Source organism: Spodoptera frugiperda, chromosome 16 (assembly GCF_023101765.2).
Source record: "Spodoptera frugiperda isolate SF20-4 chromosome 16, AGI-APGP_CSIRO_Sfru_2.0, whole genome shotgun sequence".
NCBI classification, from domain to species: Eukaryota; Metazoa; Arthropoda; class Insecta; order Lepidoptera; family Noctuidae; genus Spodoptera; species Spodoptera frugiperda.
Window position 1 is genome coordinate 5,019,252 of NC_064227.1, and position 19,344 is coordinate 5,038,595.

Below are 19,344 nucleotides of genomic sequence, written 5' to 3' on the forward strand. Positions count from 1 at the left end.
AAACTAACTAAATGTACTAAATAACCTAGTTTTCTTGTTACGTCAACTTAAACCTAATAACTATGAGTAATAAATAAACCTAGAATGTCTAACTTTGACTAGTATTTAGTCTAAAACTGGCTTCTACCAACGGATTTGCCCGCGTTTCCGTGGGATAAAAAGTATTCTATCAACTAAGTCAGTTTATACGCTGTCTGTATACCAAATTTCATCAAAATCCGTTCAGTTGTTTCAGCGTAATTGACGGACAAACATTCAAACAAACTTTATAGTGTTTTTGTAATTAACTTTATATATTATAGCGTAAAGTGTGAATAGTTTTAGATTAATTTTGTTCACTATAAATAAATAAAAGTTGGTTTATATTCAATTAACATTGTATTGTAGGTCATCCATTTTTTTCGATATTATTTATTTATTTATTTATTTATTTAGATTTACCAACATTTGTTTACACCAGTACAATATAATAAATACATGCAAGTTCTTAAGGTAAGTGTAACAAATACTTATAGGTAAATACAGCATTATCGGTTATACCTTACTGTTATATAATATAAATACTAAGTAAAACAGTTGTTGTATGTCACATTAACACAAAAAAAAGACTTTTAAGAAAAAAAAATAATAATAACTAAAACAATGAAAAATAAAGAGAGACAGTAACCCACATTTATGCGTTTTTTAGTTTCTCTTGGACAGATGTCTTAGCAGCGTAGATCGGAACCGACCAAATGACGTCGCGTGAATGTCCACCAAATCGCCACAGTTGTTTAGCAACCTACATAGTCTCGGCAATGGGGAGTTTGCTCCTAGTACAGTCCTGCGAGGAGGCGGATACAGAAGGGTGATGCGATTGCGCGGGTATCCAGCAGGCACTCGGTATTTCACTTTGTTTAATAGCACTGGGCAGTCTACAATATTGTTATATATTATTGATAAATTGTGATCTAGATTCCATTAATCCGTAAACAATTTAAATGAACGTTTATTCATTATAATTTATACTCAGTTGTAAGGTGAAAGCACCAATTACCGTCCATGTATCCAAAAAATCGAATAACATTTTTTATTAAAAGAGGATTTTTTAATTTAATTTTTATGTGTATAATAAATCATTTGCGAAGTAATCGTTCTAATAATACTAATAAAATTCCTACGGTTTCGATATTATTTCGTGAATGATACGGAGAGTAATTAAAAAGATCGTAATATGATTTGTTTTTTGTTTTAACTCACCGCTCGCCTGCAGTTTTCTTTCTTGCGAATCATCTGCATCCATTGATGATTGCTTTTGGAAGAAACCCTAAAAAAAAGAAAAGTATTGTATTTTTAATTGATACTCTTTTACTTGTTTGTTTTAGACTGTATCGTTTAAATTTTGATGTCTTATGAAGTTTAGATTTGATTACAAATAAAAAAAAACATTTTTTTACTGATTTGCGGTCGATTTCAAGTTTGATTTCAGTTACAGGCAAATATCAACAGCAATTCTCAGTGTTATAACTAAGTCTAGGATTGTGTCTAGTTACTAGACTAGGCTCTGTTGTTTAGTACTACAGTCATTCTATTTTACATCAAGACTAATACAATAACTACATTATCAACACACATCTGCTTACATCTCACCGCAACAGGTGTGATGTTAAATCAGTGGCTAACACAAACAATTTTATTTACAAAACGGAAATGCGAAACTAGTTTTAAAACGTCCAATTTGTATCTGTTGTTTTTTCTCACAAAGTAATTTACATAATCTCGTCTCTATTCATTTTCGATCTAACAATTTTATTGTACAAACAGACCCATTAAATACAACAATACACACCTGCATTTGTAAATTAGCTAGATCCTCTAAATTTTTCCTCATCAGAAGATTTTGTTGCTCAAATTCCGATACACTGTTGGCGGCGCTCGAGGTCGCCGATTGTTCCTAGAGAACAAAAAAAAACATCGTTATCAATTGTTATATCTAATTTTACATTCTATTATAATCGCATACCATTCATACAAGCAATGTCCGGATTATTGTCAATTCCAAAGAATCGTACTTTAGAGCTTTAAATATCATTGAACCGCCTCGAACTCGAAAAGGAACAAATAGGTATTTTATTTATCCGTCTCGAAGCGAACACGCCAATAAATCTCCGTATGGCGAGAATCCTAAAGTGCTGATATTAAAAATTATGACGATCGCTATAAAATTATGTAGGTAAATAAAACTTTAAACAATTTGCATATTTTCTCATCATAGTATCTTTTTTTTTATTACTATAAATAGTTTTACTACTATCGTGTTTTGAATTCCTTGCTTAACTTCACTATATAGACCAACCTGTCCATCAGTATCTCTTGATACGCTAAGGTCAAGAGTTTGATCTCCATCATCAGATCCACTTCCATCTTCCTCTTGACCTTGAGATCTGTTGAACAGCCTCATTGACTGCTGGTTTATAATCTGCAACGCTCTTTGTCTGAAAAATATTCCACGATTAGTTACAAGTCTAAGTTACAAGTTCTAATGAGAGGTCGAATCTTTGCGAGGTTACCTCTGAGCCTCAATGTCATTGTCTGGTGTTTTCGGTGGTGTAATGTTTGTGGAACCCTCATCCTCAGTAGCTGATGAGGATCTCCTCATACTCCTGTCAGTACCATCTTCCATTCCAGAATCATGCCGCCTCTTCAAACCTAAAGGCAGCTGCGTAAATGGTTTACCTGCAAAATCAATATAATTTAATATATTGTTATCATCAAAAACAAATAAATACAATGATTATGTTGTAAATTTTACGGTCGTAAAACTAAGACGATTATTGTCATCTATTTTATTATAGTGTGAAGTTTTTTTGCGTTTTATAAACTCACCTTGTAGAGCTTCTAAAGCTCTGATCTGTCCACTGATAGCATCAGCGACTTCATTAGAAGATAATCCGTATATTCCGAGTAGTTCCTTCATGGTGTTCATGGCGTAATCTCTTAATATTCTATTTGTAGCATTTGATGCGTCACCATTCTGTTGAGTCTCATTCGTTTCCATCTGCTCCTGGTTCTCCTCTAATCTCTCATTTGCATTTATATCCTGACCCTTATCTTCGTCCGAGTCTGAGTCCCTTCTTCTTGGCGGTGAGTTAGTCTTGATTAGTTGAGATATAGCAAAAGGATTTTTGGCACAAAACGTCTTATTTTGTAAATTACTAAAGTTCAGGACGGTCCGATCTCTCTCGGCGCCCTGGTTTATTTGTAAACTATGTATGTACGAATGTTGAAACGAGTCTACTTTCTTATCCTCCGGTAACCTATTTTGGTAATTTGAGTCTATGTTTTCATTGGAGTCAGTGCTCAGTCTTCTGCTTAGGTCAACTGCGCCACCTTTAAGGAGACTGAAGTTTTTGACACCAATTTTAGTGTAATTGCCATCGTCCTTGTCGTCTTCGCCGACATTTTCTGGGGTCGTTCTATCGTTTCCGTTGATAGGACTGCCCGTTTCATCACAGTTCGCTCCGTTGGAGTCGTCCGAGAATGCTGTAGTGTTGGGAGCACAACGCGGCTTGAAATTCTTTCTCTTGTTTCTTTTTGGCATGTTGTAGTATGGGGACATGTCGGTGCTGTGCTCGTCCTGGTGGTCGGACGACTCCGGCCATGACGACGCTTCATGGTGCAGGTACAAAGGTTCCTCAGGTGCAGGCTGTAGTCTCTCGTGGATAGATTCTTGGTGAGCAGCCATCGCAGTAGTCATTGCAGTATTTGGACTCTTTCGAGGATCACAACCTGAAACGAGTCCGTCCTGCGAAGACAAACGAACACGTTCAGTTTTATATAAACAATCAAATTTAAACTCAATACATTTTAGCGTCCAATCATAACAGTGATTCATTTTCGTTCAATTTAAATTGAAACAATGTGTTGAGAAGAAACAATAGTCTTTTGTTGACAATAAGATTAGCTGAATACTGTGGAATGTTTTGAATTTAAATTTTCTCTTCATTGTTTGGAAATAATAAAATTGATTATTAGTATATTTTGTTGTTACCTGGGGAGAAACTTCATGGACCTATCATTTCCTAATTGGCTTAGTAATTATTTTAATCAGTCTTCAAGATCAGCCAATAAACTGTGCATCATCTGAAACAAAAAAAAGCCTCGTGTAAGTAAATGTGGTGAAGAGCTTAACTGCTAAACAAGTTTGTTCCGAAATTGGGTAAAATTACATATCACGGATATAAAATATACGATAGATAATGTGGTCTAGTCATTAATTTCATATTATTACTATAAAATTACTTTTATAATGAAATAGAAGCTAAAAATCAGCGCAGACACGGAACGTATTAAGGCAAAAAATTCTTCAAACACCAAAATTTCGCGTAAACCAATTTGTTGTTCAAAAAACGTTTCGTTTTCTGCCCGTATTGACGTAATACGCTGTAATTTAAAAATAATTATACGAAAAAAAAATCCACATCAAGTAACACGCATCGATCAAGTGAGTCGGTATGAAATTAATTATATTCAACATATTAGATCTATTTTCGAGAAAACGAGATTGCTCGAAGCGAGGCGAGAAAAAAAAACGTGTATTCATGACGAAATTGGTAACGTGGTTTGGGTGTACAATTACTTATTAAAAACTAATACAAAGATACGGCCTTCGTTCGTGGGTCACACAATAACTATCGATCTCTCGTTAAAGTAAGTGGGACGTCTCAGAATCGGTGTGTTTACCCTACATTTTGATTTCGGCCGTTGACTTTGAAACGTTTGTATCTCAGTTACACAGTACACGTCTGATCGCTGTAATAAGTAGCCGACAAGTAATTGGATGAGTTATTTTAACTTTTGCCGTTAAGTTTGTGGCCTTTTGACTGGTTTGATGTATGTGAGGAGCGAGTTAGAAAGTAGATTGTCGATTGATATAAATAGATTCTCGTTGAATTTTATTTTTAATAGAATTTTTATACATTGAACTCAACATGTTTACCTTTATTTCTATTTATTTTAGTAAAAGTTTGATACAAGAGTTACGTCCAATTAGTCTTGTTCTTCACTAATAAGTACTATCAACAAAAAATATTACAATTTGAAGAGTTGACAGAACAGTTTCGAAGCTCCGTAAATATCGCCGGTTTTAACATTATAATAAGTGAATGATCTAATATAACAGAGCACATGTTTTTGAATTATTGTCATAAAAAATCATCGTCAATGTCTGCTCAAATCATTAGGTTAAATGAACACGAGTTTTGAAGCTTCGTTGTACGGGATTAATCATTCTTGTAAATAAGTTTTTAATATTAATTAATGTTGAACGTGTAATAGGTATCGTTTTGGCTTTCGTAGTTAAGTTACTTAATAATGAGTTAAATTAGATAGACTTTTAGGTACTACTGTTCACCTTGCCGTGACTCGTTGCAGTTAAGTTAGGTATTATTTTTTTAGGGAAACTGTATAAAAAGATATCCTAAAATTAAAAAGCTAATGCAATTATAGATCATACTTGCAAACTGTCACAGTTCAATAACTTTTATTCAAACGTAAACAAAAAAATATGAAACAACAAAATGACAGTGGTCTGTGTTTTAAAACCTCTTAAGTTTCGTTTGTTTATTTTATTTCGTTTCAATAAACCCTGTTAAAGTTTTGACAGGTGATAAACCGAGATTTACGTCAGACTAAGACCATTAGTAATGCGTTTGCGCAGTTATAATGGGAATATTAGCTTAAAAAATCTGGTTTTTTACTTCCTTTACCTCAAAATTTGTTAATCATGGGTTTTTCCGAAATACATTTGTTTTGCTCTTAAAAACTAAACTAGAATTTAAGAGGAAATTATAGATAAAATCTAGTACATGGTTATAAAAAGGAATACTTTGATTGTTTATTTGTTCGTGTTGAGTAAGGTTCGAAACCACAGAACTGATTTGACAAAGAAACTTAGGTACTTACTTTTCTAGAAAATATAATAGGTAATTTTTTTTCCTAATATTCTTACTGTATCGAGTCATACTTGTTAGAAATCATCAACATTCAACGCGGGTAAACCCGTAGGCGGAAAGCTATACTTTTGTACAAATATTTGTTAATTTTACTACACGGCCGATTATTGGTACCTTTACCCTTCACTAGGCATGTGACACTGTTGACAGTTGTAAATTATCGATGTCAAGCGGCGACTAGAGACGGGATATTATCGATATGTCGATCTAAGACTTTCCAAAATTGATATTTGTGATACGTTTGTCGTAACAATGGAGGCAATGTTTTGTAACTTGTTACAAAGTTTAAAATATTGTTGTCACTGTAGGCGTACGATGTTATATAATCAACGGTTTTTGTAGACAATGTTTAACTTATTGGTTATGATTGTATTAAGTTTAAGAAGTCATAATAATTATAGAGAATTCGGGTATTTCCTTGAGAACGTCATTACACGTGTGATTAACAAACACATCTAAACAAGGATTTGTTGTCAATATAAATGAAATATAAACTTTAACACTGAATAACAATAATAAATAAACTAATTTACAATCAATACTAAAACAAGTAGCATTTTATTACTCAATTCAAATGAGGTAATCGACCACAATACGGTTTTCTCTTACTCATAACATAACGCCATAACACTACAAGGATCATCAGTATTGAAGGGTCTACAGTACCCATAAGACGACAAAAGTGAAACAATCATGGATGTTAACAGCCACTTTAAAGGTAACGCACACCCATTTCGGATACAGCCTTCGAAGGAACAATATCCAATAATAACAATAAAACGATCGCAGTTATGCGCGCGCGCATTATTAATATTGATCGGGATACAATATGGCGGCCAAGATGGCGTCGCGTATAGCGGAAACGGATTAAATTGAAATCTAGATTGGAATCTAGTTGTTTGTTTAATGATTTAATTTAGATTGTGTGTGTGTGGTGGTGGTGGTGAAAAAATGGGTTTCTCTTCTTTTTTTGGTTTGTGGTTGTGATAGGCTGTTGGTTGGCTATTGGAGGAAGAACTTTCATCTTAACTGAATACAGCTTTCAGCGTTCGATTTGAAAGTCAATTAAGAAATAATACGAATAATAAATAGAGGTATGTGAGATTCGACGAGAGGGAGTGTCAGACTTTTACTGACACTCCCTCTCGTCTCGCCCAAGCTGGTAGAAGTCATTGGATGATATTTCAGAATCTCTCAGATCTTTGAGCAATAATAAATAACAAACCATTGTATTGTATTGACAAAGAAACTATAATATATTTGATATAACTTTAATTCCTATCTCCACAGTGACACAGGGGCAAGGACGCAAAATGTCGCAACTAAAAACTTACATTTTCTCATTAAAACTAAATAAAAAGATAACCGAATCATAATCTATGTTATCTTTTCGATCGTAATTGTGAATTACAAAAGATAACAAAAGATTGCAAAAGACAAAGTTTTAATTCTATTTCGGATTAATTATAATTATAAATTCTTGACCTATGACTTGACATTGGTTTTGTGAAATTTGAGTCCTATTTAAAAGGCTTTAGAATTTATATTGGGTTAAACAATAGCTTTTGATTGGGTTCGTTTTGTAATAGGTACATAGTTTTAAAAATGGAATTGTAATGTTTGTGTGTTGAATTAAAAAGTAAATGTGATTTTGTCTTTGTGTCTGATCTGGTTGGTAGTTATTGTAAATTACATAAAGACTAGAGGTTTATGAAGCAAGGTATAAAAAAAGTATATTGACTTCAACTAATTTTGAAAACTCGAAGGGGAATATCAAAAGGCAGAGGTACACATTACGGCACGTAATGCTGCTATACAATGTACACTTTTCACCATTTATGTTATAAGTCCCATGTAATAGGGTGTTCCCCTATTGCCATATACTGGACACAATACCAGTCTCCGTGCTACTACTAAGAAATTTTCAAAAATCCGTAAAAAGCCCAGTAATACTTTGTCCGACCCAGAAATCGAACCCGTAACCCCTTGTTTTGCAGTTGCATGGGGGTGAGAGGCGAAAATTGGGTGAGGTCGGAAGGTTTAAAAGTTCCCATAGTGCTGAAAAAAACATTTTCAAAGCAGTACGAAGATTGTCGGACTAGCTAGTGTAGGTACTATAATATATAAGAACTATGCATATTAGGAATTTGGATGTTTAAAGAAACAAACAAGCTAACTATGTATTCAGTTTTTAATATGATTACAATACTAAACTACATATGGCATACAGATGTGTATAAACCAACAATAATTTAGATATAATTAGATATAGTAAGGTAGGTATAACATAAATCAAAATCAGTGTTAAAATATGTGTTACGAAATAGTTATTTAACAATGGATATAATTAAACGACATTCCTGACTTATTAGAGATACCGTCAAGGTCCATTTGTACTGAACGCATATATGTTTTTGTTGCAACGCTTTTGTGTAGCGTCAGACAATTAATATTTTTACGCAATTTTTATTTTATTTTTATTTTATTTTTATATTATTTTATTTTTATTTTATTTTTATTTTATTTTTATTTTATTTTTATTTTATTTTTATTTTATTTTTATTTTATTTTTATTTTATTTTTATTTTATTTTATTCTTGATTAAATTTTATTTTTACTACATATTTTATTTTTATAAAACAATTTGTGATTTTATTTTTATTTTATTTTTATTTTATTTTTATTTTATTTTTTGATTTTTGAAATAAAAATATACCTATGTCCTTGTCCCTATGTCTGTTTGTTTGCTTAAATCTTTAATAGTACGCAACGGATTTTGATGCGGTTTTTTAATAGATAGAGTGATTCAAGAGGAAGGTTTATATGTATAATACATGCATAATATATCACCATTGCACCTATGCGAAGCTGGGGCGGGTCGCTAGTTAAAAATAAACTGACTAAAATTACAAAATGTGTTAATAAAAATTATGATGTCATTGTTTCTTTTCCTTAATTCCAACTCATCATTGATTATATTAAAATCATTAAGTACCTACAAGTATTATGACAGTTGGAATATTATTCAAAAATCGAACAATAAAACATTAATACAAATCAAAGACTTAACGTCTAGAAAACGTTTACAAGACGAGACCTCACAATGTGTTTGGACAAATAAAAATACATTAACGAGAGTAAATGAACAGAATGAGCCAAAAAACCCATAACTAGAGTCATTAATCATATTTCTTTAAAAAGTACTCTGTAATATTTGTCTTGCTGGCCGTACAGAATTCGGTGTAGCGAAAAAAAAATACCGAAACGGAACGAATGCCATTTCGTAATTTGAATTTTGTACATTCCATTTTTATAAATCTATTTTTATTTTTGTTTGAATTTAGAATTACATAGCAATTCGAATTAGATTTATTTGAACTTGGAATGTTGTTATAGAGGGTGTTTTATTTTTGTATAAATATAATTTCGTTGTTAATTCGTTGCTGACCGTATGTAATAGGATATAAAATGCCTAACAGTGATATTAGAATGTTAAATCAGCAAATGTTAATCTGACAGCTAACCGTTATGATACTTCGGTAATTATTTATTTAATTTACAATCGATATGACAAGCAAGTGATTTACAAAAGTTAGGTACTTAAGTTTTAAGTTTATAATACTACTTAACGTCTTTGTAAAATAACTTCTTATTCTTTACGTAATAGGTATTGAAAGTTTATTTAATTAGGTACTCTATTTGTTGATACAATTTTTAAAATAGTATTTTAATATACATATTTAATAATATCTTTTATTAAATGAAAAACACATTTTATGATATCATTTTCTTTATTACCTATTGCCTAAAGAACTAAACTTTTTTTAATTGAAACCTGCCTACGTTTACATAGTTTGTTTTATGATATTTTCCAACAAGAGAACTACATAGTATTGTTTATGCAATAAAAATAAAACAATTCACAAAAAGTCACATTTTGCAGACATTTAGCCACTCTATATATTTCTAAGAAGTGTCAAACTATCTGCTAATACCAGACACATTTATATAAGACTAGAATAAGAATTTAATTTAAAAACTTCACACATAACATCTAGAATCTGTAGCAGCAAGCGTGCGATTTTTAATCAATAGAAACAATATTTATATGTAAGCTACCCACGTTTTAAACTTAATTATTATGTGAGTTCATATAAAAACTTTGCCCGTGGCTAAAACACATAAATTTTAATATAGAAAACTTGCCGATTTTGTTTTTAGTAGTAATAAACCTAATTACTACGTCCCCGTGTCCGTTTTATTGAGGCAAAACCGTTTATTTGTAATAAAAATATATATTTGTAAAAGTAATTTGCAAATTATATGAAATTACTTTGATTGTATAAAATGTAATAAGTATTTATTTTAATTTAAGCTCTGAGAAATGTAGATATTCTCTGTTTATAATTGTCAATAAAGATTTTTAGAACATTTATTAGAAATTGACACTATAAGCATAAAACATCAACCAGTCTAATTAAAACGTATTTGAATAAATATTCAAAACTTAACAACGCAAGCAGAGCCGCGTGCGCGGCTTATAGAGTTATGTACGGAAAACAGATAAGACATACTAGTTGCGCCCACGCATCTAACTCGATCTAATTAAATTATAATATCGATACGAAAATCGATTGAGTCGATTACTTTTCTGATAAAAATTTTCAAGTAAGTAATTGAGGTTTTTTTTAATAATAATTTAGAAAGTTGAGTATGAGTAAAGTAACGTGTAATTTAATTTTATCTCGTGTGCAAATCTTAACAAGGTTAATGCTAGGTTTTTATATACTAATATTTTATTAGCCAAAAATCTAATCATCTATGATTAAACCACTTAAAAAAAACGCTTTTGCAATCAAATGCAACCTCATTTTTCAATTCAAAACATTAGTCACTATTCCAATTCTCAACTCTATATTCTATATTTAAATTCAAATAAAAAAGAATAAACATTCTAATTTTAAATATCGTCTCTATTCAGTCAAGTTCGGGAGCGCATCGATAATTCAAAGGCGCGTATTCCAAGTGATCGTTATAGGCCGTAAAGTCACCAATAAAAACGATTAGCGGCATTTGAATATTCAAATTTCGAATGCCGCTTCCAAAATGTGAATGAAATTTGTTACCGGCTAGTTTAGACTGAATGCTTTATAGAGAGGACTTTTTAGGTGTGGTTTTTAAACAACATTTTATTTGATATGGTAATAAATTTCGTTTTTGATTGACAACGATGAATAATATTATGGTTATATAAATTAGCAAATATAACAAAGATATGTTATCGTTTCAGTAAAATATATTGCTACAAAGTTTGGTATTTTAAGTACATTAAAGCTTTGCCCCAGAAAAATCAATTTATATGAACAAAATATTCGCGTAGACAGTTTACGGTAAAACAAGTTTTTGTGCCTACGTCTCGTAGCGTCTACGAGATTCGTAGCTCTACGCTACAGAAGCGGAACTGCGCGTACGCAAGCTTTCTCACTTATTTGTCGAACACAACCTATTGAAACTCGTTTAAATAAAACTCTTTTATGATTTAATTGGACCATAGACATTCTTTTTCAAAAATAGAATCACTGTTTTTTTTTCTAAACGTTCGATATTCGAAATATTCCCAACATAAATTAGAGAGGGTTTATAATTAATTGCATCGAGATAATATTTTACCTTTTGGAGAAATCAAGTTTCTATATGAAATGAGTGTTTTTATACATTTTTGGAAAGAGTTAAGAGTTGAACATTAATCAGTGTTGATAAATGGGACTGCACAGTAATTAACCTTAGAGGTTCTAATTGGTTAACAGTAAACCGTTGGAGTTAAATCATTGATGTGTCAACGTTAAGATTGGCGAGTGTTAACACCAGTGGTTGAAGGGTTCTTTAAGTTATTGCGTAAGTTAATTAAGTAATGTCTTATTACAAACATTGAGAGATAAACATTATTGCCGACTATGATTTTGTTTGTGTAGTTTTACGTCGCCATATATTCCTATGTTACGGTTATAGCTTCATTACATCTCATATTAACTACTGTTTTATGATGTCATAACACATTAACCCGCTACTGGCCGAACAGCCTCCCTTACGTTACAACATAGCCTCAAAAAAACAAAAACTTAAAAAGTCAACGTTCTAAACTTAAAAAAAAAACGTTCGAATTATGATTTAAAACGTGTTCCGGTGAAACTGGCCGTCGGACATATCTAGCGGCATTATACACGCGGTAATGAGTGTACACGCGAGCAACAAGGACATTTGTTAATTAATGAAAATTAACCAACGAAAATAAACAACTCTAAATCAATCAAGCAGAAACCACGGAAAACGGAAACGCCGAAATAGAGTATCTACATCATAATCCGCGTCAAACAACGAAATAACAGAAAAACAGAACATGCGAAATGATGATTTATAGTATTGTAAATTTACTTTCAATCGATTTCGGAATGTAAATAGATAAAATGCATTAGCTACAAAATATGAAAGCACTTTTCATGTCTATGATACAGTTCAAAGATAAAAGCTTCATCAATATAAAAAATTCCGATGTCCGCTTCGCTCTCGTGTCTAACGAAGATAGTGTACTTTATAATAATATAATGTTTCAAATATTTCAAGGCTAACCGTTCTCAGCTGTCAATCATAATAAGCTATCTGACTCTTTCTAACATACATATGTCATGGTATATCTATCCCACTCTCACGTACGCCCGATCGACCGCCGCGAGTTCTTTATTTGAAAATTTGATTTTAAATGTGGAATGAATAAGCATTATCTTAAGGAATACGTTCTTTTATTTGAATTTTTAATTTCTTTTTTCGGTTCGACTACTGGCTTTTGTGATTATTTTTCTTTATTCATTTCGACCAGGATTTTTGTGCTTCGAGATTTATTAGGAGATGTAAATGTGTTCGGCATGTGTTCGTATTTTTTATTCGTTTCCAATTGACGTCGGTCCTTTATTGTTCGGGAAAATTTCGTGTTCCCATAATTATAATGATTTTTATTACCATTTTTGTTCTATCGTTGTTTAAGATCTGTTTCGCGGTAAGAGCTACGTTTGGTATTGTTTATGTAAGAGGATACTGTCGCAGTAATGCATAAAGAATTTGTGCAATGTGTTGAGTGTGTTATTATTTTATTATTCAAGTCGTCATATTTAATAGAGTGTTAATGCCGTTTCAGCGTCTCGCCAGCCCACGTGTTGTCGCTATATCTAATTACTTTAGCTTTAATCATTTACTAAGCGTTAGCTTTTTTACTATAAAAGGTTAATGACTTCTGATGACGTTTTCTATACAAAAGTTTTTCAATAAAAATTCTTTGCGAAGTTCAACAAGATTCATGATCCATCTCGATACGTTATTAAGGTCAGATCGATCCGAAATGTTAGCAGATGTGACTGTATCGAATATCGATTTACATTTATCGATTAGCTAGATAAAAGCGATCGTTGTATCGAAACTGAAGTTTTGAACTCAAAACTATAGAGCTAAAACGCAACGTCACGCCTTTTATCCCCGTAAGGGTAGGCAGAGGTACACATTACGACACGTAATGCCGCTATACAATCACTAATTAAACTAATTATAAACACCCTATAGATACATTAACATTTTTAATTTGTCACAAAATACGAAAGATAAGGACCACCTAACACCGGACCCACCGCATCATTCTCAATATCAAAACCTACGCACAAATCTGCGAATTGACCAGCCGTAATATAAAACTAAAGAGTTCAATGTAAACAATACGAAAAACTGTTATTGTTACCTACTAACAGTGTGTAGAGACCTTAACTTGCTTCTCAGAAACTCAGCCCGTATCAAAACATCAGTCACCAACATAACAATTCAGCCAAACAAACAAAACGCATTCAATTATATATTCTATTCCGAAGGTGTTAAAGTCTATGTCGCGTTTAAACAAATGCAAAATTACATTTGTAATAATTTGTAGTAATTTAAAGTTTGAATTTGAAATTGGAACTGGAGGGTGGCTGTTGTTAGGATCGTGTGTTTTATTGTTAACGGGATAAGGTTTGGAATTGTTTGGCAAGTTATTTGTCAAGTGTTAGTAGTGATGTGCGATAGTGTCTAATAGGCCGTTCTTTTAATACTTCGAACAGAACACTGTTTATTTAACTGGTGTTGATTACATCACTAGTCAAAATTCGAATAAAGAATTAAACATTGTTCTGCGAAAATCACGTTACACAATAAAGTACTCTTATTCAGTAACGATTTTTTATTCGATATTTCCTTTCGCATAATATTTTATTCGATGCTCTGCCCAACTCGGATTGCCGTAGCAAGCGACATCCGATCACAAATCACGACAGACGCGCTAAGTACGATAGTATGCCATAATTAACACCTATTTAAAATATAAGATGGTTCCACAACAAACCTAATTAAAAACCCAGAGAGACAATTCACTGTCTGCCTGCAAAGCCTATAATGCAATATTAATTGTAAGCGGAAAGTTACCTAATTATTATGTGGTTTAAGTGTCGATTAGCTTGAAGTCTACCAAGTACACACAGTCACACATAGAACTATACAAAACCATTTTATTAAGACCTCTCTTTGTATGAACTTTCAACACAGGCAACGGTCAGGTTATACTGGTTCTGTATGACTTGATATGCCGTCTACAGTCAGACATGTTTTTAATATTAAAACATTAGTTTTCCACTTGATCCACAGCCATTTTCCTGTCATTGAAGGACAATCTGACAGACGGGACACATCGAAATGCTTCGCGAACTGTGCATTGAATAATTAATGTTATATATTTATGGATATATTATTTATCAAGCCATTTTGTACACCTACTTACCTAAATTTGTATGTTGAATACAATAGTGATCGTGTAAGGTTATGTGGAATAAGGTGGCGTGAAGTTATTTTTATTGTGAAAACGGGTTAAACTTTCGAATATTGACACAGTAGCTGTGTATTTGTTTGAGAAATAGATTTCGTAGTTATTGGTAAAATAAATAAAATGGCAAACGCGTTATCGTGAAAAAAATACCCTAACTACTATTCCACACTATAATCTATATCGCGGCCAAATTACATCCAAATCTGTTCAGTGGTTTTCGTATAAAAGAGTAAGAAACATAGAAACATCCATAATATTAGTAGAATAAGACAAAATATTACTAGTACCTATCTTATAATAAGGTTTATCAAAGACACCTTTATGCCATTATTTTATTACAAAAATCGACGTCATTGTTTACAAAAATATGACGTCACACTCTTCAACAGTTTCTTTGAGTAAATATTTAGTTGACATTTCAATTATTTTATTTGTTTACCTATGTGTTTGATTCTCGGAATTGACACTTGAGTTCCGTCGCTCAGAATTTACTAAAAATCGTTTGTTCTCTTTGCAAGAATGAAAAAGGAAGCATTTCTTTAACTATGCAGATATAATATACCTATTTATGTAATAGTTTTCAAGACTTTTCATCTAAATACATAAAAATATTGTATCTTAAATTAAAAAATTCCAAATTATGTTCAATATAGAACAAGTTTTGACAAAAGAAAGTTAATTTTTATACATAACAGTGTCATTTCTAATCGCAAACAAAGCAATCTTTGACAATGCTGTAGTAAGCTTCGAATCACGCGCCGTCACGTCAAACGGCTTGCACAACTGTTGAGCGCTGCCAACCACACACGACGATTGTAATCTACTCTTTTTTACGTAATTGAGTAATCAATCTAAATATAATTTACTCTTATAAGCAAACATTTAGTAATAACGATCGACATTTATAACTTTATAACCTTAAATTTTTCATCGAATAGAAATTTTCCCGCGTTTCCCAGATTGACGCCATTTTTATTCGAAATGACGTTTGTCAAAGTAAAATTATGATAAAATTGTTTGAAGTTAACAAGTCTCTGATTATATTTACATAAAAAACAACATTCAATAAATATTATAATGACTTGTAATTAACGATTAATTGACTTCGAATACGAATAATAAAAAATCTAGCAAACTAGATTGCTTTAGTCTTTATTCTAGGTCAAAACTAGACTGTGATAGTTCGAGTAAAGCCTAATTGTGTTCTGTATCGTAGGTCTAAAACATTAATTTAAAGTTTTAATAGCTTTCATAATGTTTAGAACCTACATTGTATTAGAAATCGAGCTATCTTATTTCTAAACGTACACAGAATGGAATGTTATCGCAATTTCATAACTAATTTTGAACTGTTTTAAACAATAGAGATGGGACATTACGAAATTATTCGATATTATTCTCGAATAAAAATATTTTTCGTAATCGATTCTTTATTTATTATCTCTTTGTATGTTGTAAGTGGTGCCCGCATAGTATCGAATAACTTTTTATCGAAGCTTTATATTAACCTCAATAAATGAAACGGACAGATCAAAAGACAAACTGACAAATACCCATCAGAGGCATTACGTCGCGAGTCGCGCGACAATTTAAACAACAGATGAAGAAATTCCAAGCAAGTTTTAAGATTACAATTTCGAGTGGCTAGATAATTCACTATTTAGCATACAAAGGAGAATTACCGTCGAGTTGTGCGTCCGTATGTCACACAGTTTATATATAAGAGGCCACGCCTTGTAGCTGTCATATGTAGCCTAATTAGGCATGAGTTGCGTTGGGCAACTATTAGATTTTATTATGAAATTACGTGCAGTATCATTTTACAAAAGTGTTTTGTTTAACGGTTCTCGTTTCCTGTGGTTATCTGGATTCTTTGTTACTTGCTGTGAATATATTAGACATATAACGGTCCTTTGACGTCAGAGTACAATACTAGGTGACATAAGTAATGTAAGGACTAAAGTATGGAGATGGATAGTCCTTAAACAAAGATTTTTATAGCAGTATCAATAGTCGATTTAAAATTCTATAAACACTGTATAAATACCAAAGTAGGTAGCAACGATCAATTAAACATCACTGGCCATAAAATAAAGGAAACGTGACACAATTAAAATTTCAAAAAACGAAAACTGTCAACTGTCAAAGTGTCACACACGTCACTAGCCAGTAGCTAGTGACAATGAAATAAAATATATACTTATAGCTAATACTCGATCACCAGGAAGGTGCAATACTACGAACTAGTGTCATTAAATTCCTCACACTTTCTTATTTAAATTCATAAATATCCGGTGTAAGTGTATTGTTATTGTTACACACATCACGTCCGACCGATTGCGCACAAACGCACACACATACCCACAGACACACATTTTATATACGCACTTAATAAAAGTAGGAGCATATCATAGACATTGAGGTAGCTAGCACTTACTTATTATACCTACTTTCATTAACCTAAGCTTTTAACGGTCAATTTAAAATTTCGAATTTAGAACTAGATATTGAAAGTTTCCGGCATACATACAAAAAGTTGCTAATTTGACTTCAATAAAAACAAGTGATCTTTAGACGTGTTTTTTTAATTTGCGCAAAAACAAGGTTATTTGTTAAAAAATTCGTTATTGCAATCAAGTCGAAGCAAAATGTATGTTTTCTTATAATAATTGATTATTTTATTATACCTACGTGTATCTACAACTGGTTTTTTCAAATAAAAATCCACAACTAGGTCGTTGTGCAACCATTAACTAGATGCATGCAATGTTTTGTAATTCTGTTCCAGTATAAAAAAAAAAATAGCAAAGAATCTATTGAATATTTTGCAAAATAGTTGCAGCCATTGAAACCCAATTACCTTGGAGCTCTGTATCTAATAAAATTAACTTTAGCAAGGGCTCAAATAATGCTGGCCACAACGCAATGTATAGTCACAATGAATTCCATTTGCTACACAATAGAGCACACACGATTCCAAATTCAAATTTTAACTTTATAAAAAAAGAACAGTTTGCTAGTGCTGTAGCGGTAGAATATTATTCGAATAGACAGGTACGAATAAATGGATATGTAAGCGCGAGTTTTTGTGGTGTATGAGTTTAGCAACTCGGATTAAACACACATTACGATGTGTAGTTGCTGGAATAAGTGCACTTTTTTTGCTTATTAGAAAACAAACATACAACTACATAATCTATGAATAAATAACGTTTAACTAACTAATAACTTCCTCTTTTTACATTAGGGAAATTGCATTAATTACAATAGCACAGTAATTCATAAGTACCCTTCATCGTAATCGATATGCTTGAGTAATCGATTGGACTGTTCGCATAAAACTGAAGTCACATAGTCACATCACTAACATCAGGCCCGCGAATTTCAAACCTTGTATAATACGAATTTCGTATTCTTAATTCGAATTCAATTATTATTTTTCAATTACCGCAGCGCCCGCGGCTTGAGAACTGTATGCTATTGTCCTACATTTTTTTTTTAATTTTGAGCGTTGGTTGAATAGTGAAATTTTTACGTAGGCTTCGAACATTACATTCATTATGGTATAATTTCAACATTTTCAACCATGGACTTTTTGTACCGAGGTTGGTTTAAAAGCTCGTGATGTTTTTTTTAAGAAAACAATGAAACCAATCAATCATGACAATGACTTTGGCTGCTGACTTTTAAAATAACTTTAATTAATTTTATCTTATCGCTACAAGTATGTCTCTACATTAATTCATAGTGTAGTTGATAAAAAACAATATCTTATATTTTTATTTTAATCTACTTAATTATTACCTGGAGGCTTTGTGACGTCACCGTTCCAGTTTCGACTAGAGTGTACATTTTTCAAACAAACAGACAGTTTCGGATCAACTTAAGATTAATGATCTCACTAACAGACCGAGTCAGATTTCGCAACACACAAATTACCGGTACAAACCACTTTGGCAATAAACAATCAGACCACTCGATTAGGAAAAAAGTCGATTATCGGGTTCAAAATACGATTATGTAACTATTCTATCGTATCATGATATCGATTTTAAAAATACTCGATTACGGTAACTTGCACTGCACTATTAAAATAGGTAACACGAATAAAAAAGAAAAAGTAACAATTTCAAAGAAAAATGAAAATATCACAGACAGAATTCCATTTTCAAACTGCTCAAATCACTGGCCGGTTGATTCCGAGAAATATTAAAGCTTTACAGTACAGCACCTAAACAGTTTGAAGAAATTCAAAAAAGGAATAACAGACGCACTCTTGGTAAACAGAGCTGTTATTATAAGTTGTGGGGGAAAAAATCTACGGAGTTCGTCGACTCCAATGTTCCCAGCCACTCGAACATTTTATTAAGAAAACACTTCAAAACTTATATTACTATTTCCATACTTTAATTACGTACTTACACGCCCACATGTACGCCATCTCACACACGCACGAGT

The 19,344-nt window shown here is 32.0% G+C and overlaps 1 protein-coding gene across 10 annotated transcripts in view; it reads right to left on the minus strand.

Annotated features, from left to right (window-relative positions):
* Positions 1–19,344, minus strand: part of LOC118280644 (uncharacterized) — an 86,210-nt gene that overhangs the window by 27,829 nt on the left and 39,037 nt on the right. For all 10 annotated transcript variants that reach the window (XM_050699645.1, XM_035600918.2, XM_050699646.1 and 7 more), the window contains 6 exons: positions 4,031–4,122; positions 2,866–3,784; positions 2,550–2,715; positions 2,336–2,474; positions 1,829–1,933; positions 1,240–1,306 (listed from right to left, as the gene is read on the minus strand). In XM_050699645.1, the coding sequence (XP_050555602.1) occupies positions 1,240–1,306; positions 1,829–1,933; positions 2,336–2,474; positions 2,550–2,715; positions 2,866–3,736 (1,348 nt within the window). In that variant the 5' untranslated portion in view covers positions 3,737–3,784; positions 4,031–4,122. The remainder of the gene's footprint in view (positions 1–1,239; positions 1,307–1,828; positions 1,934–2,335; positions 2,475–2,549; positions 2,716–2,865; positions 3,785–4,030; positions 4,123–19,344) is intronic.